The following is a 27051-nucleotide window of genomic DNA, read 5'->3' on the forward strand; positions in this document are numbered from 1 at the left end:
TCTGACTCCTATCACTGTAACTTTTTACACTTCAGTGGCAATATGCCTTATTTCAGAGTGAATGAAAGTATCAAAACCAAATCAAAAAAAAAAAGGGGGGGGGATATAAGTTGATTTTATATTTTCTAAATTTCAAAATCATTAACTGCAACATAATTACCCAACAAATGCACACACAGTTATGATGATCGATGAAAGCAACTTGGAAATGGAACCTTTTTTAAAAGTTGCTTCATCTTTTATTCAAAAAGTTTGTAAGATGTTTGTTTGTTTGTTTGTTCTGTTTTACGGCATATCAACCACTTTGGGGTCATTTAATGCCGAAAGGTTCGTTATGTTGTGTTAAATATTGGTTTGTTCTTCTTAAGGTTTTTTTTTTTTTTGGGGGGGGGGGTCTTTCCTTATATTTTTGAGTATATTTTAGTTTCTTTCAGAAAATTGATAATTTTTTGGGGATCAATCTTGTTTAATATTGTTTTCAGATTTTTTTCTTGGTAATACTTTGTTCGGATTTGTTCAAGGTCAATGCAGTTTGTCAGTATATGGTGTATTGTGTAGGGTTCTTGACACGTTATACAGTTTGGTGTCTCCTCCCCTTTTAGTAGATGTGAGTGGGTGATGTGAGTGTGACCTATTCGCAGTCTGGTCATTACTACCTCTTCCTTTCTTGTTAACTTTTTGGTGTTTCTCGTTCCAATATTTGGTGTTATTTGGAATAGTTTGTTTTTGGTGCATGAGCTCCAGTTTTCTTGCCATTTTCTCTTCAAAAATGTGTTTATTTTAGTCTTTAGGTCTGTATAGGGGATTTTTCCACTTATGTGGTTTTGTTGCAGAGTTTCCTTTGCTGCCTTATCTGCTTGTTCATTCATGTATATGCCGATATGGCTTGGTATCCAGCAAAAGATAATGTTTTTTTTCATGGTTATGGCATCTATTTTGTTTAGCAATTTTGTAATAAGTGGGTTTGTCATTTTTTTTTCTTTTAGAGATATGAGTATTGAAAGTGAGTCAGTAAATATGATATATTTTTGATGGTCATCATTGGTTATTATATTTAGTGCCAAATCTATGGCTGTTGCTTCTGCGCTGAAAATAGAAGATTCGTTTGGGAGCCTTTTCTTTAGTTTTATTTTTTTGTGGATGGCTGCGCATCCTACTTTATCTCCATCTTTTGATCCGTCAGTGTAAATTTGTGTATATTCTTTGTATGTATTCTGGATGATAAGTAGTTCTTCATGGAAGGTTGATGGGTGGGTTTTCGTTTTGGGATATTTATTTAATTTTAATATTATGTGTGGTTGTTTGATCATCCAGGGTGGAGTTTTTGATTTGTTATATTTATGTATTTTTGTAATGTCCATTTGGGCTTCTGTGAGAAGGTTTTTTATCCGGAAGCTGTAGGGCTTGATATTTTCTTTCTTGTTGAAGAGATGTGTGTATTGTGGGTGAAGGGTACATTGATATGCAGGATTTGTTGGACTTGATACCAGCTTTAGGTAATATTGTAGCGCTAACTTCTGTCGTCTTAGAATCAGTGGAGGCTCGTGGGCCTCTATATAGAGGCTTTCTACTGGAGAGGTTCTAAATGCTCCCAAGGCTAATCTTAATCCTTGATGATGGATTGTATTTAGTTCTTTTATGTAGGACTTCCTTGCTGCTCCATAGATGAAGCATCCATAGTCCATTTTAGATCTGATTAGAGTTTGGTATAATTTCAATAATGTGACTTTGTCTGCACCCCAATCGGTGTGTGCTAGGACTTTGATCAATTGCATTGTCTTTTGGCATTTTGCTTTTAAATATTTTATATGCGGTATAAAGTTCAATTTTTTATCGAATATAATACCTAAATATTTATGTTGGTCGGTGAGTGGGATGTTCTTGTTATCCAGTTTCAGGTTGGGGTCGTGGTGGAATTTTCGTAATTTGCAAAAGTGGATGCATTTAGTTTTTTCCTCTGAGAATGTAAATCCATTTTCTATGGCCCATTTGTTTATTTTATTCAGACAGAGTTGTAGTTTGCGTTCGGCTGTTTGTATATATTTAGATTGGTAGTATATAAGTAGGTCGTCCACGTATAGGGCGTTTTCAATTCCTGGGTCTATGTTTTTTATGATATTGTTTATTTTAATGTTGAAGAGGGTGACAGACAGGATACTGCCTTGGGGGACCCCCATTTCTTGATCTTTTTGGACTGAATAAGTGTTGTCCATCCGTACTTGGAAGTTTCTATTTGTTAAGAAATTTCTGATAATTTCTGGCATTCTACCCCTAAGTCCTAGTTCATACAGGTCTTTTTGGATTCCGTATTTCCAAGCGGTGTCATACGCCTTTTGCATGTCAAAAAAAATTGCTATTAGATGTTCTTTTTTTGCAAATGCTTCTCTTATGCGTGTTTCCAGTTTTATTAAGTGATCGGTGGGGCTTCTATTTTTCCTGAAACCCGACTGGCTTTCTGTAATTAGATTTTTGCTTTCCAAGTACCAATTTAACCTTTCGTTAATCATTCTCTCAAAAGTTTTGCACAAACAACTAGTTAGTGCAATGGGTCGGTAGTTTGTTGGGTTTGTATGGTCTTTTTTTGGTTTGGGTATTGGGATTACTGTTGCCTGCTTCCAGTTTTTTGGAATGTTGTTAGTTATCCATATCTCATTGTAAATTTGTAATAAGTAGTCCAGTGATGGTTTTGGTAGTTTTTTGAGGAATTGATAATGGATCTCGTCGGGGCCGACTGCTGTATCGGGAGATTTGTTTATTGCCTCCTCTAGTTCTGCACTGTTGAATAATTGATTGTAGTTTTCTTCATTTTTTGATTTGAAGTTTATTTTTATTTTTTCTTCATTTTTCTTTATAGCTTGGAATTTTTTATTTTGGTTTTTTGATGATGAGTTCATTGAGAATTGTTCTGCTAATTTATTTGCGATATTTTGTTTGTCGGTAATCTTTGTGTTGTCGCATATAAGGTGTTTAATAGGGTTCTTTGTATTTTTTCCTGCTATTTTTCTGACCATCTCCCATACTTTTTTGGGTTTTGTGTTTTGATTAATTTTTGTTACATAGTCTTTCCACGAGTTCCGTTTTGATTCTTTGATAGTTTTCCGTGCTTTGGCTTTGCTGTTTTTATAGGTGTCCAAATTTTCTTTCGTTGGACTGTTTTTGAATTTCCTTAGGTTTGCACGTCTGGCTCTTATAGCTTCTTTGCATTCTTTATTGTACCAGGGTTTGTTATATTTTGTAGTAGTGGAACTTTTTGGTATGTTCTCCTCGGCTATTGTGAGTAGGGTGTTGCTGAAATATGTGATGTGTTCTAAGTCAGGATTCGCTTCAGGTATTAATCTGTATTGACATGTATTTTGGAAATTTTCCCAATTTGCCTTTTGTAAATTCCAGCGGGGTGTTTTGTCTTCTGGCTTGGGATTCTCGTTTTCTATTATGATTGGGAAGTGGTCACTTCCGCATGTATCCTTATGTGTTCTCCAGCTATAATCCATGTATATAGTTGGGTCACATAGTGTTATATCGATTGCTGATAGGGTTCCCGTTGGTGGGTGCATATATGTATTCTCTTTGTTGTTGAGTAGGCATAGATCATTTTGGTTAATTATTTTTTCTATGGTTTGGCCTCTTTTGTTGTTTTTTTTACTGCCCCACCATATATTGTGACTATTGAAGTCTCCCAACAGTAGAAAAGGTTTAGGTAGTTGTTTGATTATATTGTTTAATTCTGTTTCGTTTATTGTTTCATTTGGTGGTATATAGAGTGAGCATAGGGTTACTGTTTTGTGTAGTGTTGCAGTTATTGCAACAGCTTGCATATTTGTTTTTAAGTTCACTTTGCTGTGTGGAATGTTTTCGTTTATCAGTATTGATGATCCACCGGTGGCTTTGCATGATAATTTGTTTATGTGGTTGTATATTGAGTAGTGTTTTATGTTAATTTTGTCATTTTCTTTTAAGTGTGTTTCCTGTAGGCAAATTATTGCAGGACATAAGGATTTGATAAGTATTTGCATTTCTTCGATATTAATTTTTAATCCTCTTATGTTCCACTGTAGGATTTTGTTAGTCATGGTTTATATTTTCTTTTGGTTTTGGACTGTTGGTGTTTATGTCTACGTCCATAGTTTCGATGTTAGTTTGGGTGTTTCTTTTGGAAGTGGATGGTCTGTTTCTTGTTTCTGGTGAGAGGCTTTTTTTGGGTTTTGGTCTGGGACTTTTAGATTTACTTTGTCTTGACTGTCTTTTTTGGCTACCAGTTTCAACTAGTTCAAATTTATTTTCATTTTCAATTAATACTAATTCTGTTTTTTGTTTGTCATTTTGTTTTTGGGGGGTAGTTTTTTTGTTGTTCTGTTCTATTTCCATTTTTTCTGTTGTTGTGTGTTTATTTTTAACATCTGTTTTTGTCCTTGTTAGTGACTTGGATCTTTCACGTTTTGATAATTGAGGAGGTTTCATTTCTTTAGAGATTGATTCCTCAATATTGATGGAAGTTTTTCTGATTTCCTTTGTTTCGTTTTCTTTTATACTGGGTTGTTCGTTTCTGACTTTTATTTGGCTGTTAGAATTTATTTTCAGTTCTGATAAAAAAGATTTTAATTCTTCAAGTATGTTCTTTAGTTCTTTTGCTAGGTTTGCAATTTCTGGAGCAAGGTTTAGTTCATTGTAGTTGTACATTTTGTTTGCTTGTTGGGTTATTGTGGCATATGAGTTTTTGGTGCGATTTGTGACTTCTTTGCGGGCTTCTTGGAAGGTTATATTTTTTTTTGATATTTGATTGTTATTATTTCCTTCTCTTGCTTATATATTTTGCACTGTTTTGAGTGAGAGTGGTGCTCTTCTTGACAGTTTGTGCATTTGGTTTTATTTGGACAGTCTTCTTCATCGTGGTCTGGGTTTTTTTCACTGCAGTTTCCACATGTGAAGAATCTTAGACATTGGTCTTTATTATGTCCAAACTTTTGGCAGTTGTAGCATTGTAAAGGTTTTGGAATGTATTGTTCTATTTTCGTTCTTTCATAACCTATATTGATGGTCTCTGGTATTTGAGGATAATTGAATGTTAATATATAAGTGTTTGTATATATTACCTCTCCTTTTTTTTTAAATGTGATTCTTTTTACATCTGTGACCCCTTGGTTTTTTAGTTCTGTTTTGATTTCTTCTGTTGTGCAGACGGAGATTTCCTGGTTTTTTATGACTCCTTTGGAGTAGTTTAGTGTTTGGTGTGGATAAGCTTTGATGTTTGTTTCATGCAATTTTTGTAGTTGAAGTAGAGTTTTGGCCTGTTTTTTATTTTGTACTTCTACCAATATGGTACCATTCCTTAATTTTTTGACATTTTTAGGTGTTATTTTGCTTGATATTACCTTTTGGATAATGAAGGGTGACATTTTAGTTAACGGTATATTAGACGTTGCTTCTAGCACGATGAATCTTGGAAAGTTTGTATCTTCATTGTCGCTGTCAGAGTCAATTTCTGTGTGTGGTCTCTTGGATTTTTTGGCATTCATAATAATTTTTGAAAAATTCATCAGCCATGCTCCCCACCCTCCTCGGAGCCCCTTATGGGGAAGAACTATGAGGGGGTAAATCCCATTCGCCTCGGTTCTCCAGGGCTACATAGCTGGTATACTCAAACATGGGGAGGTTTCCAAGCATTCACAATATATGGTTATGCCCACCCAAGTATGGGATTTCCCTGTATTTTTATTATTCCTGATGGTTACCTTTTTCCCAGCTTGATTGACCCTTCAGCCATCGCTTATTAACTCAGTTTATTGTTTATGTTGAGTGTTAGTGTGTTTTTGTTTGGATTGTCTGAATTAGTGCTTGTCATGACCAACCGATTGATTGGATCGGGCCTATCCAACCTCCCGTCTAGCCTAGTAAGGGCCAAAGTGGTGTGTTGTAGTATCATGTTATTATTTCCTAGGCATGTTCCACTCAACCACCAGGATCCCGTTCTTAATGCATTACGGGTTGCCACCAACGGTCAACTGGTGGTCCCATTGAAGGATTTTTACCCTCTGCAGGGGGGCAGTTGGTATGTTCTATCGCCCTACCAACTAGGCAAAAAAAAAAAAAAAAAAAAAAAAAGGGGGGCAGTTGGTATGTTCTATCGCCCTACCAACTAGGCAAAAAAAAAAAAAAAAAAAGGGGGGCAGTTGGTATGTTCTATCGCCCTACCAACTAGGCAAAAAAAAAAGGGGTGAGGAGGTGAAGGAAAAAGAAAACGAGGGAGGGGAAGGGGAGGAGAATGTTGTTTTTGTTTTTGTTTTCGCAGAACATGACTAAGTTTTGCAAAAGGGAATAAAAAAACAAAGACATCTATGTAGGTGCGTTTCATCTCAGGAAGTCAGTAGACAGCCTGATCTGGTAGCACCAGTTTGTAAGATGAAAACATGTTGCTATTCTTAAACATAACAGACATTCTATTCACACTGATAGCTTTAGAGCATCTGAATTGATGTGGAAAGTTCAGCAGAATGTTGGTGGCAATCATAGAACATCTGAGAAAACCATTTGAAATGTTGTCTGAAAATCACATCGGATATAACAAGTCTTATGTGATAAGTAAAAAATTTTCGGTAATGTACAGAGATAGCGGCTTAGAAAGAAAAATGGCTGCAGAGTTCTTAGAATGCATCAAACAAGTCTTGTAATGATGTTTATAACAATTTCATGTGGACTGAAGAAATAACATTACTCCAAAGGGTTGCCAAATATGGGTTAATAGCCAATTCTTGGACACATGGAATCTGCACTTTACCATATGAACCGTTATTCGCAGTAAATTGATGGTTGAAGATAGAAATCGTCAAAAGATGGATTTCAATATTTAAAAAAAAGAAAAGGGGGGGGCAAACTTTCCTTACAACCAATCATATAATTTATATGGGAAGTAAAGATTTCTTTCAGTTTCTACATAAAACTCAAACTTCATCGCTATTTCTTTCTAGGCTGCTGCATCTACACATTTCTAGATCTTTTGATATCAGAAAAGGAACGTCTCTTAAACAGAACTAATAAACTCCTAAACCGTTTTTATGATCACATGACCCCTGACATTTCGCTGCTCTTTGCCAAGATTTTAATCTTTTGTATTATTTATGGAGGAAAGTTGAGGAAAAGATTAATGAGCCTTACATTTCTGTTTGTTTGTTCACAATTTGGTTAAATGTACACAAAACGCACACGGTTTCACAAATAGACTTTAATACTGAAAACGGACTTTTATATACTTTTATTCTTGCACGAATTCTGTATTTATTCAAAAGGAGTTAACATTCAAGAGAATTTGCATATTATATTAAAGAAACCCTGTTTTAATAATCAGCTCTAAATTCTTAATAGAAATTAGTAATAAAATTGTTTCAAGTATTATGTTTAGAAATATTATATAAAGTTGACATTTTTTATTTACATTTATTTTTAATTATTACTATAACCAACATCAGTTGCATTTAAAAACGGAAGTTTTCATTTAACCTAGGAGTTATTTCCCTTCAAGCTATGAGATTTTATTTCCCTGGTTAAATTTCATAGATAAAGATGACTACGTTTTAGGCTTCAAAAATCCAAAATTCCAATTTTCAGGAAAATCGTAACTAAGGATATTTGGTGTATTTTAAATAGCATATGACTAAAACCTGCATCCATGCGTTTTACCTGGCAATGCCGAGTATATATAGTTGGTAATAACATAATATAATCTTTAAAAATCTCCATAGTTAAAACAATGTCTAATATTAATAAGAACCAACTGATCCTAACATGTAGGTGAATCTACCACCCATAAAAGATGTCATCAAAGTTAAAAGGAGACATTAAAGAATAAAATTACAAAAAAAAAAATGTATATTCATTCTTAGGATTAAGAACTATTTTTTTAATAAAAGATATATTTCTGAGAGTAATTTTGTGTGCATATAAATCTGTCCTTAAATATGTTACACACATATCATTTTAAATCAAGGTATACGGGTTATTAAACCTTATTGCTAGAATCCTTATTCCAATTTGGATCAGAAACCATTAAATAAGTTTTTATTCAAAAAAAATATTTTTTTAAAAATGTGTGGGGAGAATTAACATTATGGAGTCTGAATCTGAAATTTCAAGGAATTTTGTTAATCGACGTTTAACGACTATGGATCAAAACAAATTTCTAAATTCTGATATATGATTTGGATTTTAGAAAATATCTAAAGTTTAAGGGGTCTTAAGTAGAAATTTAAATTCAGTGATTCTTCCTTAATTGGTGGATGCAGATGAAATTTAATGATAATCTGACATATCTGAATTTTCAATGGTGAGATAATGCCCATATTCTGCTCCCTACAACACACTTCAAAATACTCCAGAGAAACTGAAATTTGGGGAATATTTATTAATTCATGTCTAATATCTATTTTAAAAATTTCAGCAAATTCTGAAAATTTCACAAAGAATTGTTAATTTCCTTTCATATCCTTTGCATAAAACTAAATATAACCTACATTACACATCCTCACACTTAGCAGCTGCGTTTCAAAAATGATAGTTGGTTAATCAGCTTTGGAGTTTACTTAAGACAAACATATGCGCATACATGATTATATATATCTACAAAGACATACATACACATTACAAAAAAAATCATAAACCTTAAGATGGACAAAACTGTCCACTACAAAAACTTATGCCAAATTGGCAATAATGAGGCCAAAGAGGACTGAACTTGACCATGTCAGTTTTGTGGACTTTTGTTTAAAAATATTTTTCAGCCAATCAGCATTCAAAATCGGTTGGTATCAAAAGTATTGGGAATGATTAGTGTTGTTTCAAGTCGGCAAATAACAGTGTTAATATATACTTGTATGCCTACATTTTGTAACTAGTTATTTTGCTTTTATTAAATATTTGTCTTTTGAGCTGGATGTGCCAGATTACAGTGTGTGTTTTCATATGAACAGTTTCCTGTGTCAATGCGACAAAGGCATACTTATAAAAAAAAATAAAAAAAATGGTTTCTATTGAATTAATGGGGTGGTCTCATGTTTTTTCTTGCAAATCACTCCACCTTCTTTGATACTAATTGGCTAAAGATAAAAAACAAACTCAAACTTGAATAGTTAGAAGCAAAGTTTAATTTGTCAGCTCAAATACTATTTAGGTCTGACTTTAAAAATCCAACAAGATATACTAGTAGGAATATTCAGACTGAATCAGAAACTATGTCCTCTTACCCCTACCCATAATAATTTATTTCCTTTTTTATTCTGATATTTTAAATATTCAATTTTGGAAGTGGGGACTGCAATGATTTGATTGGGTGAAACAAACGTAAATCCAGTGACATTTATCGAAATAATTTTTGGTAAATTTATTTTTGTCACTCCTTGAGGAACGTCCGACATTTCTAGTGAATGAATGATTGGCTTGAATCTCTCTATGATTTATATTTTTATAACTTAAAATTTTTAAGTTATAAAATTAAGTTAAATGTTGTATTTTGTTTTTTGGGATGCTAAGCATGAACACAGACCTCCATCATCATATTGTCCCGATAGCTTTCTTACTACAAAATTAACATTTGATTCAGGTGAATCAGATTTTCTTGTGAACCGCTGCAGCAAGATTTTAGAATAATATATAATTCAATTTAATTTCTTTTAGAAAATACTTTGTACGAATCAGAATTATTTTTAGATGAAAGTAGAAAAGACTCCTAGGCAGATATATATACTTCATTTATCATGGTAGCTTTTAAATGTGTCTGTATGTATGTACATTTAAAAGCTACATGAACTGTCTGGTGCATGTTTGTGTATGTATGCATGCATGCATTACAGCAAAGATGAATCATCCACTAGACATCATCTTACGGTGTCTTTGGTCTCTCTGTACAATACGACCTGACAAGAGGAAATTTATAAAATAATACAGTAGGGGGGTTGTTTTGTTTTTCTTTTTAAATTAAAGTGTATTTTTTTTAATAAATTTCTAAAATCGGTTTTTTAAATGAAGAAAAGGCCTATTCCTCCCAAAATGGGGTAATTGGATTTGAATGAAAATTGAAATACTCCTTACCTAGAAACATTTCTTCGAGGATAGGAAAGATATAAAAAAAAAAAAAAAAAAAAAAAAAAAAAACCAACAACAACAACAAAAAGAAAATATGTTTTGTAATCAAAACTATATATTTAAGATATGATTTTATTATGCAGAAAAATTATCTGAGTCTAAAAGGATTTCTCCTTCACTGGCCGGGGACAGGAAATTCCCACTTTTAACATCACTTTTTAGTGTAGGGAAAATTCTGTTCCCAAAAAGTTTTGTATTTTACATTTAAAAGAGAAAAAAAATATTTATCCCCCCACCCCTTTTTTTTTAAAATAAAACATCCCTTCTTGTGATGAAAAAACAAACAACTTGGGTGTTTTCTTATTAAAAATTAAAAAAGCCTACCAAAAAATAAAACTATTAAAATGTAAAATAATCATCTAGTGTTTGTTTATTAAAAGTTTTGTCTAAATAGTTTCATTAAAAAGATTTATAAATTAAAAAAAAAAAAAAAGTACACACCCTACATAAAAAATTAATCTGGTTACGAAAAAGCAAACTCATTTTTTATGGTTGTTTACAGATGCCATGTATACGCGTGAAGGCCATGGTCAAATGATGTCGACCGAAAACTGTACCTGTTGTTTCAACTATTTAGTGGGTCCTTAAAACCTAATCGATTCCACTTTACTCATTTAAAATTTGACAGTTAAAAAAAAAAATTTAATTGAATATTCGAATATCTGTGATTCTTTTCTAAAGATTAAGCGTCAGATCCTTCTAGTCATAACATTGATGTTACGCAACATTGAACTGAATGTATGATTACTTAGTGATGTAATGGAATAACCTAACATCCCTTCACAGATGAAATAAACTATACCCTCTCACGTGACTGAGAGAGAAAAGAAAAAAGAAAGGAAATAAGCAAAGATGTCGAGTAACTCTTATGTCACCTGTATTCCCTTGTAAATAAACCCCTTTGTCTTTCATCCATAACCCCGTGTTTCTTGCTGTATTCTTATTTTAAGTAAGGATATAACACTTAGAAAGACCAGATGTCATGAGCACACACCACCACCACCACCCAACTATAAGAAAATTAAAATCAAAACATTTTTTATACTACTAGCATAACCATTCAGCATCGTAGTTTCCATAAATTATGCATATTACACAAAAAATTATGCATATTACACAAAAAATTAAATTAAAACTTAACTCTTTCATAATTCGAAATGTTTAAGTTCATTTGGGGAGAAAATATTTTTATATCAGAGATGAAATTTGAAATATAAAATCTCCATCTATAAGTTCAATGTAATAACTGATGAAGCCACCTAGACAATTAGAAAAACAGTGCTGTTAACTACATAAACCAAGGCAGGAAGCTTTATTTCTTTCCTCTCACTGTAACTCTCTCTCTCTCTCTCTCTCTCTCTTTAATATTTCTTTCTACAATTGAATGTTAATCAGCTTTGGTGTTATGGGTAGCAGTATTAAAACCTCAAGTGTAATGGTCAAAGTTCCTATACCTGCCCCCAGTTTCCTATATTTATGACTAGCAGAACCCATTAACCAGCGTTACCTGGTGGAAGCAAGCTCCCCACCTCATAGAAAAATTAAAGTATGGTCGTTATTTTTGTTCTTGCCCAACTCCTAACCTCCTCATGTTAAAAACGACTTCCGGAATAGACAACCCCAACCTCCTCATGTTAAGAATGGTTTTCAGAATGATCACCCACAACATCCCCATGTTAAGAACAGCTTTCAGAATAAACACCCCATTTTGTTAGTGGGGATGGCTGTCAAAATATTTGCCACAAATTTTACCTTGATAATTCCTGTTAGGATCCCTACATGCAAATACTATGACCCAACAAAGAAATTTGGGGGTTGCAGTGTCGGTCAGATATAATTAGAGTTGTTCTTTACCCGTGTGTACTAATCTGATGCCCAGTGATTTAAAGTGCATAATACAGGGCTTTATATCGCGAAAACTACTTATATCCGTCAAATGTAAATGAGATATTCTTAATCAGCATAGTGGAAAACCTATGTACGTCATAATTTTAAAGAAAAGTGTGTAGGTGGATTTAAAGTAAACCAACCTCCTCATGTTAAGAATGGCTTTCGGAACAGATACCCCAACCTCCTCATGTTAAGTATGTCTTTTGGAATGAACACCCCCAACCTCCTCATGTTAAGAAAGGCTTTCGGAAGGGTCACCTGCAACATCGCTATGTTAAGAACGGCTTTTGGAATAGACACCCCATCTTGTGAGTGGGGAGGAGGTTAAAATGTTTGCTCCAAATTTAACCTTGATAATCGCTGTCAGGATCCCCATGCGCAAATACTATGAACAAAAAAAAAAGAAAACTTATTTTAAAGAAAAGTGTGTCCAGAATTGGTCTGTAATCAAACACCTGCATAAAATATTGGGGTGTCAACTTAATTCTAAGTGGTTAATTCCTAAAACAAAAACTAAACAATGGTATGCATAAATATTAATGTTATTTTTCAGGGTGTTTTGTGTTTGTTTCGTTTATTGAGGGGGGGGGGTCTGTGCACTATTAATGTGTGCACAGGTATAAAAAAATATAAATAAAAAACAAATAAAATGTAGCATCTTCGTTAATGAGATTCAAAATAAAAAAAAGAAAAAAAAAAAGAAACAATGCTATCCATAAATGTTATGTTTTTTGTTTCAAGGGTTGTTTTTCTAGGGGAGGGGGTAAAATTGCGCAATGATGCGTAAATATCTGCTTATGAGCGGTTAATATGTTTGTATTTGGTTTAATATTTATAAAATGATTGTTTCGTGTAGAGAGGGTCGTCATATTTATAAATGTCAGAGGCAGTTAATCGATTTTTCAGCACTCAGCCAATGAGAATTCCCGGAATTTTACAATGGAGCAATCATTATTTTCGATCTGGGAAATGGGAAGACAACTGTATGTCTATGAGTGTATGATCCAGTTACAAAGGATGCCAGAAAACTATCGTTATAATGTGTATATTTCTTCTTGGTGATGACTGGGGGCAGCGTGAGGACTTTAGATTTAGAGGGAAAAATAAGAACTACTTTGTCTAAAGATATTGTGATTGTGATGATGTTGCTCCTAGGATGAAATGTAGGATTTTATTATAACAACTAAATGTATCTAAAATGTTGTTCTAAAGTTACATAAGATAGTAGCTAATATTCTAGGCATAATAAATTTTTATGTGGAATATATTGTTGCAAACCTATGGTATTTGGTCCAGAGGGGAATTTCTGCAATCCAAATATTATATAAGAGACTAATCAAAAATAAAATACTGATCAGGATTAAATATTAAAAACATTAGGAAATACAATAATTTTTCAAGTACAGACAAACATTTCTCATTATATGACTAACAAAGCAGATTTTGATTATGCAACTTGTTTTAAAGAAAAAACTTAATGAGAAAAGATAAATGGAGAGAAACTAACTTTACTTTATATATATAAGATAATGACAAAAATAGAAAGAAAATAAAGAAAACCTTTTCTATTTTTATTTAAGACGAATAAAATGCAGATGTCAAAAATTGTCATAGAAAATAAGTTTGGCCATCAAGATTAGATTTAGTTATCGATTCCACATTTTGTGAGCAGATGTTTTTGCCAAGAAAGCGTCTTTAATTGCTGATTAAGATTATGAGCACTAAGGATTTATGTAGACATAAACAAAAAAAAACGCAGACATTGGAGTAAATTTCCAGTTTAAAAACAGACTTCTTGGATTATTCTGATTATGTTCTTAGAAATTTACGTTTCGGCAAATGCAGCATTTTGCCTTCTTCAGATGCATCTTTTTGAACTTGGAAACTAGTATGGAATTTCTAACTGAATCCACAGTAATAGTCACAGAAAAACATGGCAGAATAGAATTGTTATTTCTTACCATTCTTAGTTTTTTTTGCTTACAGTAAGGATTAAACCTCCAATCTCCAGAACACTTCACTTGGAATTTATCTCTATTATATTTTTTTATTAATCTATTTGTCTATTCTACTTTTTCTTGGAAACTAGTGGATCTATCTTGCTGAAATTTTGTATGGATCTTTGTTATGATAAGAATCAGCAAACTAAATATAATGGTATTCATTTGATGCAGTTAAAGATTAATAGGAATTAGTCACCATAATACCACATTTACTTTAGCAGTTTGCATAAAGCTCGCATTCTAAGTTAATGGTCTATAACTTTTGTCTGTTTTTTAATGGCCTAAAAAATCTAATTGTTAACTAAATCTTTTAATCATTACGTCATCAGTCCATGTGGACAATTCTAATATGAATTTTTAAACGTAATCTTGTCTAGATAAATAGTATTAATGTATATTGCTATTGCCTTTTATTTTGTTGCCATTATTTATATTCTTTTTATTGCTTTTCTAATCTACTATTTATACCGATTAGTTCCTATATATTTTTTTTCTAGATCTATTTATAAGGCCACTGCTGACCTGCATATGTGCTGCTCCTTTCAGATGTTTCATTTGTCATCATTTATCTATTCGGGGAAAGTGGCAGTAGTTGAATGGTTAACAACATGGACTGATGACCTGAATGTTCCAAGTTCGAATCTTGTTTGTTCCATTTTCACTTATGATGTTGGCAACCTTCACGTGTTCCCTCCTGTAAATACCCAATGTCTTTTTAGAAAGAACTGACTAAAAAATTACTGGGAAAACCATATGATGATAATGATGATCGATAATTTTTATTTGGATCCATAAGAGAAAGCAGTTTCCCTTTGACCAAATATATGTTACCATGACATAGGCTGGCATAATCGGTGGGTTTCTGACAGTATTTTGTATAGTTTTTTAGTGTTAACTCACTTTCTCAAAGTTAACGTAATCAACAGTGTCCACCACCATTTGTATCTTTCAAATACACCGATAAACACTGTTTTTGAGCTGACTAAACGTTACATTAAAGGAAAATGGTTTGTATTACTGAGCACAGATACAAAGAACTTGTCAAAAAATAAATATATAACAAATAAATGCTATCAAAGGCACGAAAAGTAAATGTTCTACCTAACTGGATAAGATTTTAGTGTTTTTATGTAATGTATAATGTTTAATCAGTTTAAAAACCTGCAGTGTTTATCGGTATATTTGAAAAATACAAATGGCGGCAGACTGTATCGAACACGTTAAGTTTGGGGAAATTTTGGGAAAAGGGGTTTAAACTAAAAAAAACTATACAAAATACTGTTAGGAACTCACTCAATATATGTTACCGTGATGTAGGCTGACATATAATCGGTGGTTTTAAACTTTTGCTTGATACAGATGACTTTTAAGAGTCCCTTTTAGATATTACCTGGTTTGAGGATATTTGTACAACTAAACGGAAAATCGGCCAAAAACAATCTGGTATTATTTTACTTTAAGGCCTGTCTAACGTTCGTATATAACAAACTATTTCATTGTAGATTTTGGTGTACTAAAAACGAATCTGCAAACCGTTTCCATCACAAAAAGAAAGTTTACATGATATGAAGAAATTACTTTTTCGAAAAGTGGGTGATCACTTTTCAATGTAAATTTAACTCAGAATGAGCACCCATTTTCTGCCCACCTGAGAGAGGGGCATTTTTCTGTGTGTTTCTTGGCTAAAAAGTTTTTTGTTTGATTTCTTTTGCATTGTAATAGCCAATAAACATGGGAAAAAATCCCTCGTCTCCTACGTGGCTAGAAAGTGGGTGCTCATTTTAAGTTAAATTTACCTGGAAAAGTGATCGCCCACTTTTCGAAAAAGTAATTTCTTCATATCATCAAAAGTATTTTTTTGTGACGGAAACGGTTTGCAGATTCGTTTTTAGTACACCGAAATCTACAAGAAAAAAAAAAAAAAATGTTATATATGAACGTGAGACGCACGCCCCTAATTGGAAAATTATCAAAATTTTATCGGGGGAAAATAGTTTTCAATAAAAACAGCAAATGAATTTGATAGAAAAAAATGGATGCCATTTTTAAAAAATTTTTCTGTGTGTTTCTTGGCTAAAAAGTTTTTTGTTTGATTTCTTTTGCATGGTAATAACCCCTGAACTCTGGGACTATTTTCCATTTCACAGACGTAGCCTTAGGTGTATCAGAATTTTTGTAGGAATTTTTGACACCCCTAACACGAAACTGCGAATAAAATATAAAAAACTCGTAATTTCTCTTTTAAAAGTGGGTTGTTGATTTTCTTTATGGATTATAGTTCCAAAATAAACTATTAAAGTTGTATAAAAAGTAATAGAAATATTTTTTTTTATTTAAAAAAAAAAAAACAGTAATGAAATTAATTGAATTTTACAAGTTCAGTATTTTTCAATTTTAAAACTTTAAAAATCAATCAAAATTTTTCTATTGATTCTATTTTTACGATATTTTCAGAGTCAATCTGAAATTTTATGCTCTTTCCAATAAACTGAATATAATATTTTAGACAAACGTTTTTTTTTTTAATTCACGCCCCCCCCCCATTTTGAAATGTGTATTAAAAAGTAAATAATTTATGCGCCAAAGTTTTATATATCACAAATTGAAGATAAAAGATCAATAAATAACATATTCTAATTTAAAACGAAAAAAAAAGAACAGTATTTTGGAAATTTACCTGTAAACTCCGAAATTTAAAACCTTTTTTTTTTTAAAAAAACACATTGTTTGTATTTTTGTTTTTTGTTTTAAATGAAACCTTGGTCCTTGTCCCTTCAATTGAAAAAAAAACTTAGGGTTTGAATGACATTTTTCGAGTAGTTATAAGCTTGGAAAGACAGGGGGGGGTCGAATTAATTCACCCCTCCCATTTAGAAATGTCTATTACAAAGTTAATAATTAATTTATGTGCTAAAGTTTTATATATCACAAATTTAAGATAAAAGATCAATAAATAACATTCTAATTTAAAACAAAAAAAAAAAAGAACAGTTTTTTGGAAATTTACCTGTAAAGTCCGAAGTTTAAAACTTAAAAAAAAAACAAACAAAAAAACACGTTTGTATTTTTTGTTTGTTTTTTTTTTTAATGAAACCTTGGTCCTAGCCCCTTTAATTGAAAAAAAAAAAAATTAGGGTTTGAATTACATTTTTCGAGTAGTTATTAGCTTGGAAAGACAGGAGGTCGAATCATTCAATATTTTTTCACAAAGTTTCTGACACCTAACGTAACCTTTGTTTACGCTACGCGCGAGCATAAATGAAGACTGTTAAATATGCACTCGCGTACCAAACTGCCTTGTCAAAAAACCGTTAAGCCAATAAACACAAAAATAAATGCCCCCTTCCTCAGGTGGCCAGAAAGTGGGTGCTTATTTTAAGTTAAATTTACATGTGAAAGTGATCACCCACTTTTCGAAAAAGTAATTTCTTCATATGAAAACTATTTTTGGTACTCCTTGGGCGTTGAGTTACATGGTGACCCGCAGAATTATTTAATGGTCATTCTCTTTGCCCCCCCCCTTAGTCAAGGCTTACGCATGCGCACATAACATTTTTTATTTATTTACTTACGGTGCCTTTCGCACTTTCACAAACATTATTTACGTTGGCTTAACTCTTTTCATAAATTAAAAAAAAAAGTAACTAAACCATTTATTGATAATTTGTCACGTGTACAAACATTTATTTATTTACATTGGCTTAACTCTTTTCATGAATAAAAAAGTTTTACTCTTTAAGAATAATAAAAGGAAAAACTTACTAAACATTGATTAATTTCTCACGTACTTACGTTGGCTTAACTCTTTTCATGAATTATAAAAAAAAAAGTAATTAAACAGTTTATTGATAATTTCTCACTTACAAACATTTGTAATTTACATTTTTTAAATTTTTTTTTATTTATTACATTTTCACCCCAAACAAGGCAAACTGCCACTTTGGTGTAGGGGGCTACTATCAGGGGCAACAACTACTGGGGTACTATGTAGGGATTTGGGCAGCAAGATGTCGGTTCACGTTATACTTGAACTTCTGCACGTCAGTACAGAGTCTAGTGGTTCTGGGGAAGAAACTATTGGAGTAAAAAGATCTTTTACATCTAGGGATCTCTACAGTGTGGGGGTGGGATTTAGCAGCCTGTCGGGTTTGTCGAGGGTGCTCACATGAGCGGATAAGTCTGCTGGTCGCCAGGGAACTCAACGCCCACCCAAGAAAGTATTTTGTTATATACGAACATGAGACGGGCCTTAATGGAAAATTTTATCAAAATTCCGGGATGCTATTTTTTTTTTCAATAGTATAAGAAATTAAGAATTAGACAAATTTATTTTAGGTAGGCTTCGTCTTGGAAATTGAGATGTCGTTAGATGCCGTGAAAAAAACTAAACAATTAAAACGTAATGTTTGATGGGTGGAAAGCCTTAAGATAAACAAATGAATTTAAGAATAAAAAATTAAATTTAAAAAATAGGGAAGGTTTTTTTTGGTACTTATCTATTAAGTAGATAGTGAAATGTTATAATTCGAAAGTCATTAACGCGTGGTGTAAGTGAAAGGCTCATTTCTACCGGAAATGAAATGGTGGACAGTCTCGCAGTTACGAAAAATATTTTTATAATTCACAATGTTAAATTATTAGTCGCATGCAAGCGACTCTATAAGTCGGTCTGTCCGTAAAACTTTTGTGCTTGGCCTTTTTGGTTAAGATCAAAGGTCTGTTGTTAATAGATGCTGTTCTTAGCTTTTTAAGCTTTTCTTGCCCTTTTGGCCTAGATCAAAGTGTAGTACCTGTTCTTACTACATGCTATACTTATGTTTGTAACTTTGTAATATAAAGTGGGGGATCACTTTTCTGTATCAATTTAATGTAAAATGATCACCCACTTTACAACCAGTCAGTCGCAAAGCCATTCAAGTCATTCTCCAGATCATTCAAGTTGTTTTTGAAGGATTCCAGTTATTTTTTAAACATTTAAGTCATTCTTAAGGTCATTCAATTTATCCTTAAGTTCATTAAAGTCATTAAATCATTTACTTTTCATTTATTTAAGTCATTTAAGCCCATTTTTCGGTCATTTTAGTTTATCTTTAAGAATTTCATGTCAAGCCTACATTCACGCATTCATTCATTGCACAAGAGCATGCAACTAATGGCTATTGGCCTTGTTTTACTAACATGAAAACATTCCTTGACTTTACAGATAGATTTTCTGAAAATTTCAATTAAATTGGTAATGTAGAAATATGGTTTTATTGATTTTGAAGGAACAAGAATTACATATATATATATATATATATATATATATATATATATATATATATATAATAGTTGTATAGTTTGGTGTAGATCTGTGTGATTATTAAATAGTGTTCGAACATTAAACAGTGACACTTCTTTTCTTGGTCAGATGAAGTGGGTCTCTCTAAATTGAGATTCCACTGAAACATGTATGCACATATGTAACCAATAATATTTGTATAATAAACACACTATGCATATATATAGATAGAGAAATAAAAAGGAAAAAACTGAGTTATGTGTTTATCAAGGTATCGTCTTTATTTCGAAACTTTCTTTTCTAATTTCTCTATTTTGTTGGAATACTATTTCCATTATTCTTATATGTATGTATGTATGTATGTGGATATCAGAGATTCTCTAATGAATATACTTTTTTTTGTACATTTTCTAATAGATACACACATATTTCTAAGATCCATCCAGTAAAAAAACAAAATTTTTTAAAGGCATGGCTGCTTATATAAAACTATGGCAAACAACGTCATGAAGCAACAAGAATAGAACAATAACAATCCCTAAAGTCAAGATCTGAAGAGGAATTTTCCAAAGAGATGGTTTATCTCTTTTACTCTTTTGTCTGGCGATAGTAATGCGTTGAATAAAAGCCAGAGTGCATTCAACCTGAGTCAGGGTTACCAACAAGAGCCAAACAAAAGAGCTAACCACCTGCTGTTCACGGATGATCTCAAGCTGTGTACCAGCTCAGGTACTGACTTAAGTCGACTTTTGCAAGTCATGTCTACGTTCTCCAAAGATATTGGAATAAAGTTTGTTTTGAGCAAATGTGCCAAGTGTTCCCTCAAAGCTGGAAAGGAGATCCAAACGGAAAACATACAGAATAAAGAGACCGACATCAAAGATGTAGAAAAGTAGGAACAATGCAAATAGCTTGAAATAGAAAACGAGATGAAAGAAAAAAATAGCAAAAAATATGAATATATATTTATTAAAAAAAATATTTAATATAAAAATCATGTAAAAAAAAAAAAAAAAAATGGAAAAATGCATATTTTATAAACAGACTGCCAGTAACTAACTTGCAATGCCAGTGATTAACATAGTTTTATTATTAGTGATTGAGAAAAAAAATGTTACCAGTCACTAAACTCTGGAACACAAATGTTGACACTTTACAGAGTAATATACAGAAATCAGTGTTTACCAAGATTTTATCTGCCCAGAGGAGCAACAAGTATGTATTTCTCGGAAATTAACCATCAATACTGAGCCACAATTTTAAGCATCGGTCAATATCTAATGAACGCCACAAACCCAAACCTTATGATGGCATATTAACAAATATGAAGACAGTTTATGACAAGTAATTGTTGATATTACTTTGAAGCAGTTCTGTGGTAATGTGTTCCTCAGACAAAAAGTTCTTACATAGAAATTGGTCATGAAAATTCTGCTTGATCTTAGGTACATGGAGAAAAAAAAAAAAAGAAAAGTTTTGTCTTTTTTTAAATTGTGGTAGCTAGACAGGATCTTGTGTTCAATTTTTGCAAAAAAGAGGCAGATATTAGAGCTCAGTCGAGCACTTTTGATAGAAATGATGACAGCAGAGAAAAACAAACAAGTAGATTGCAAAGTTGATCTTGCATTGTTTCAAGACAAGAAAGAGGATGCTGAGCAGCACCTTACCAGATTTGGCAGCAGTACTACACAAAAAAAGTCTAATAAAAATACATTTAGATATTTGCTAGCTGGCCACCCGGCATTGCTCGATCATACAATATGCTTAAACATGATATTTTAATTTATCCAGATTACGTATGAATTATTATAGAATCAATCCTCTATTGAATATTATATATTATCAGGAATAATTCGCCCGGTGGACTAATTTGCAAAAAGAAAAAAAAATAATAATGATAATATCGTTCATCAAATTCCATCTGTGTTTGTTTAAAATATCAGGGCAGCTGATATTTGGGATTGACGATGAATGCCCTGGAAAAGTCACTTCTGAATAATATTTAGTTTTTTAAAATATGCAAACGAAGAAATGATTTGCAGCATTTTTAAATGGTACCTCTTCTTTTATCGTAAATCGAATTCCTTAATATAAAAAATGTTTTAAACTAAAATCGTGAGGTACATCCAGGTTTGAACAGGGAATCATTCGATCTGTAGTCGAATGCTCTGCCACTGAGCTATATCTCCAGATGGCAATAAATCTGTTTTTTTTTTGTTTTTGTTTTTTTAAAGAAATGATTTGCAGAGATTCTATTATTTCCCTAGGCCAGTGTCACGTAAAATATTCTCCTATAAAAATTTTTTTTTTTTTTTTTGTATCTATAAAAAAGAAAGGCTATTTGTAAGATCAGATTTTTTTGCTCGATGTTTTCAGATGAATTTTTATACAAAACATATCTAAGAACACTGTCAGACATATAAATTGTGTATGAAATTTGCAAAAGATAGGCTATGCCTTTTTGGAACTTATAAGGAACTCACACACACACACACACACACGCACGCACACACACACAAAGTGACTTTTTATATAAGTGTAGATTTTAGATATGTGCCTTCCAATATCTATTCCAAAAAACTTAAAACCAAAGAAAAAACAATTCAAAGTCAAAAAAAATAGACTGCATAAAAGTGAACTAATAAGAAATGGTAAATAATGGAACAAAACCCGGAAAAAAAAAAACATTTCCCATGTGTGTCCATTGTAAAGATGTAAACTTGCTTACCTGGCAATTTTGTCTTATTTTGTTTCATACGTTTATTTTTATTGCCATCCTTATGTCCCAAAGCTTATTAAGAGAATTGAAAAAATATAAGACAAATAAATAAGGCAAATACAGTTAATCGAGAAAAAAGAAAAAGAAAAACTCAGTAGGGAAATCATTAAAAAACAAAATCATAGAAAAGGTTTTCAGTTAACAAAGAAAGTCATGCCAAAATACAAAAATATAAAAACAAAATAAAAAATACAAAAACAAAATTAAAAATAAAATCAAAGTAAAAAAAAAAAAAATCAATTTCCAAAAGAAATCCCTACCTCCACCGAAAAAATATTTTGTGTGCTACATTTTCAATTTTTGGAGATTAGGATTAGTTATTCGTATTCTTGAATTCTTCTGCTGTTCTCATTTTAAGTATTATTTACACAACGTTCACGACGTAACCTCCAAACTTTTTCAGATGTATCTTGTCGAACTCTGGTATCTTTTTAAAAAACTCGGGAATCTGCAAGGACCCGTGGCACAGTGGTCAAAGTACCTGGGAAAATTCAGTTGTAAAAGTAAGATTCTATTGAAAGTCGAAGGTTCAATCCTCAATGTGGCTGACCGAAAATATGATTGAAAATTACTTAGGACTTCTATCTAGTCATAGCCGATAGCACGAGAGCATGCTAACCTCCGTTCGAAATTACATCTGGATTGCCGAATTTGACAGATTCCTCAGTTCAACAGAAAGATTCATAAGTTCAACAAGATACACCTGAAGAAGGTCGGAGGTTACATCAACCGAAACGTTGTAAAAATGAAACTTAAGATGAGAACAGTCATGCGAATAATCCAAATAATTTTGTGTTATTTTTCGAACGATGTTTTCTTTTTTAATAAAATGAATAACCTATATTTTATATTGTCCATATAATAATAAACTTGTTCACACATAAATAGAACTGGTATCACTTATTACTTCTATCTGAAATAATGAACACAACCGAGATAAGATTGATTGAAATAAGCCGAGCATGTAGAGCCTCCCCCCCTCCAGAAGTGAAAAATTTACTTTCACCATGACTAATGTTTGTGCAAATATTTTAAAAATCCGAGGTGTGGTTATTGAGAAAAGTGTGGATAAACGAACAGACAAACGGAGTGAATTACTAGGTCCAATTCCTCCTTTGTCAGGAGACCAATAATTCATATCGAGTGTTACTCCATAAACTAATACACTGTGCACACAAGCCTTGTAGACCTTCCTGTTGGTCAACAGTGATAACACTTAGTTAGTAATGACAGAATTTCCCTGAACTTAATCGATTCATTCCTAACTCTTGTAATGTTTTACTAAGGCAACAAAATTTCTTGACAATCTTAATACAATGTGATTTACACGAGTCCAGTTAGTTTGAATTAGTAGAATTTAATTATTACAATGTTTTACAAAGTTAATTTGATCTTTTAACAGTTCCAGTTGTCCATGTCATACACAAACCATTATACACCCGTCATCGTCAAGAAAACCAGATTCTTAATTGTCTGTAGAGAAAATAACTGACACTGATGATTTTTTTAAAAAGGTTTATTAATGTTGATAACTTGAACTTTTCAGAAACCCAGAGTGACGTGTATGAGAGAGAGAGAGAGAGAGAGAGAGAGAGAGAAAGAGAGAGAGAGAAAGAGAGAGAGAGAGAGATATAGATAGATAGGTAACGGTGTGGATAGACAAACGAATAAGCAGCCATGATTTGCACGTGAACCTTGAAAGATTTAAGTATGAGGTAAGCATGATTCTACAAATTTATGTCGGGAATCCAAAATGGTTGAATAAAATAGAAATAGATTTTTTTTTGGTTGCGAATCAGTTTTGTTTCAGACGCCATGTCCTTTGCATGTGTTTTAGACTTTCGTCGTTTATATTTGTTGAAGAGAAAGTACGACTGCTGCTAATACTAAGAGCAAATGTCTTTGTTGTGAGTGAAATGAGGAAAATAATCCAGCCTGTGTTCTTCCGTCTGTATAATTTGCGTGACTGAAATAGGATTTAATTACCTAAATATATCTTTAAGAGAGAGAGAGAAAGCGTTAGATAGCTGGTCTTATTTCTCCTCGTTACATTGTGTACCACTAGAGCTCTTCAGACAGCATCGCTGTCTTGTGTCAACCTTTTAGAGTTTTCAGCAAAAAAAAAAAAAAAAAAAAAAAAAAAAAAGAAGATTTCTTTCTTTCAGAAGTCACATAGTTTGCGAACATCTATTAAATAAAGGCTAAATTTTAACCTTCCATCCATCAATTACTCCTCCATTCATTATGTAACAATCTAATGTTGGATAAGAAGAGCTAGCATTAGTAACCCAGAAATTGACTTTGCTATTGGTTTGCAAAAACGAAGAAAATTTTAATTTCAATAATTTATATTTAGAAAAAAGATTTAATTCTTTCAAAAAATAATTTTAGACAAGCTGTTTTTGGCTTGTTGCATTTAACACATCCCTTGAACGTATAAGTCTTGCAAATAATACCTAGATAAAGTTTCTCTAGTTAAATATAGAATAGAGAATAATGCTGACAACTAGTACGAATAATCGAATCATTAATGACACAAAATATCCACAAATAATGTGTTCATAATGAAAACAATAAGAAAGTAGTTTTCTGTAAAATGTTTAGAAATACGTTATGCAATATTTCACAATTAATGACGTTGTCATTTGCTTAATTTTGACAATGGTGGAATTTTTCTCTTTTGTTTTGCCGCAAATTATCGGAACACATATGCCATTAGTCGAGTAAGAAAAGTGGAAAAGATTGAGAACGTTGCCTTAAAACAAATGGAAGAAATTTCTAAATGGAAGATTTCCAGCTATTTTTTTTGTTTGCTTGAAATTTTCTAAAGCATCATTTAAAAAATAGTGAAAGGAAAATGGAATTCTGCAATCATCAAATATTAATAATCATTGTCATGTTTTCAAGAAATAGCAAATCAATTTGCATTTGAAATTCAAACAAAAATGGTTCATGAATAATAACAGTTAAATACAAATTCATTTAGAGTGTTTTAAAAAATTCAGACACAAATCTGTTACGACGTTCCTTCAATAAGTTTTCAGATTTTTTTTTTTTTGTACAGGCATTTAAAATTGGCATAGACTCTTTAAAATTTAGTGTGTTATTGCTATACATCTTATGAGATGACTGACCAATTTTTATGATTTCAGGTTCAAATGAACAGCTATAGCAGGAATTGGAATACAACCTACTAAAGCCTGATTGTCATCACAGCTGGTGAATTTTAAAAATGCAATCTGGACATGAGTGAACTTTTGAAGTTCAATAAAATTGTGTTTTAAACTTAAAACCTAAAAAATGCCACAGAAATGTATGGAATGTTTCAAACTGCTTTTGGACTATCTTGCATGAATCAAGCATCAGTTTTTGAGTGGCATAAGAGTTTCAAGAAAGGCAGGAAGTCTGTGAGGAATGATGAGGTGTGACAGGATTAAGAAAGTCAGAAAACCAGAGTTCATTAGCCAAATAAAAACTTCACGGATAAGGACCATCGTCCTTAGAGATAATAAGTGCACAGTTTGATGTCAGTGTGGGAACTGTGCTCACAATTATTCATGAGGAACTGAAGATGTGGAAGGTTTGCATGAATGTACCAGTTCACAACTCCAGCTTTGTCACAGACTATGTGATCAAGACGGGCATCAAGACAGTTCCTCACACTCCCTATAGTCTAGACCTTACTCACTGTGACTTTTGGTTATTCCCTAAGTTCAAGGAAAACCTTAGAGGCTGTTGTTATGAGACAATTAAGGAGATAAAAGAGGCTGTGACGAAGGTCATTGACGCGCACTCACACAAGAGGATTTCCATAGGGCATTCTAGAAGTAGTTGGAAAGATACAAGTGCATTGCAGCAAGAGGAAATTACTTCGAAGGTTGACTAGAGTTTCATGTGTCCACTAGTAATAAAAGTGCCCCTACGAAAAAGTCTGGAAACTTATTAAAGGCTCATTGTATATACAAATAATACGGTAGGTTTCCAGGATCAGTGTTAATTAGTGATAACTAGGGATATGACAACAGAATATTCTTATTGTTTTGACTCTCGAGTATATATCCGACACAGTTACTCGAGAACCACATCAATCTATATAAAAGCATATAAGATATCTACGGATACACACTCGAGAGTCAAAACAATGAAAAGAATATGCTGTTGTCTTCACCCTACTGATAATTTCTCTGCCATTAATCAAGCAGGGTATCAATTGAAAAACTCCTACAGAGATGATGATGATTTCACAGTGCTCTGGAAGCCTCTTGATTTATTTTGTGTCTCCATGTCAGTGGCGATTGGCACGAACCGTTCATCCTGTTCATCATGTCATGTGACCTCTACACCAACTAAAAATAAAAACTATGTTTTGATTGGATGCTAATTCCACATTTCCAGCTCATATGAGAATGAATGTGTATGGTGAGTTTGAACGACAGGTATAGTTCTGGTGACGTCAGAGAAGATTAAATCTGAACAGTATAGGGATAAATGTGTAGAACAGAAGACCGATAATATTGCCACATTAAAAGAATGGATGGAATCTCTGGTCCCCCCCTCGCCAATCTTTCACGAAAAACACTCGTCTAGCTGAATCCACTGTCAAAAATTTCCCCCACTCTTTATCTGTGCCTAAATCGAAATGTGGATTCCATGAACAAAGCTTCTTTCTTAGAACTGCACGCCTGTGGAACTGTTCCATCTGCCTGCTTCCCACCTGACTACAACTTGGATGTGTTCAAGTCCAACGTTAATAAATTCCTAATGAACCGCCCCCTTAAGTAAACACTTCATCAAATCTCCGCACTAACGTAATGTACTTACAATAACCCTTATCCCTGAGTGGCTTCCGGGCCTTGATAAGTGGTGACCACTGTGTAAAAAAAAAGAGTTCCTGGGTGAGTAGATATAGAACAGTTGAGGCAGCAGGGTAAGTCGGCAAACATGGGAAGAAGTGATAAAAATAGATTTGT

General features: G+C 32.6%; 1 protein-coding gene across 5 annotated transcripts in view; it reads right to left on the reverse strand.

Moving 5' to 3' along the window:
- The window catches only part of LOC145291164 (polypeptide N-acetylgalactosaminyltransferase 13-like), a 175705-nt gene that overhangs the window by 137425 nt on the left and 11229 nt on the right, over positions 1-27051 (reverse strand). For 3 of the 5 annotated variants that reach the window (XM_080136694.1, XM_080136690.1, XM_080136691.1), the window contains exon 2: positions 22031-22093. The exons of the other annotated variants lie outside the window; for them this stretch is intronic. In XM_080136694.1, coding sequence (XP_079992820.1) covers positions 22031-22093 — 63 coding nt within the window. The remainder of the gene's footprint in view (positions 1-22030; positions 22094-27051) is intronic. 5 annotated transcript variants of the gene reach the window in all.

The sequence above is a fragment of the Euprymna scolopes genome, chromosome 12 (genome assembly GCF_053919585.1).
Source record: "Euprymna scolopes isolate OS-2025 chromosome 12, ASM5391958v1, whole genome shotgun sequence".
In the NCBI taxonomy this organism is placed as follows: Eukaryota; Metazoa; Mollusca; class Cephalopoda; order Sepiida; family Sepiolidae; genus Euprymna; species Euprymna scolopes.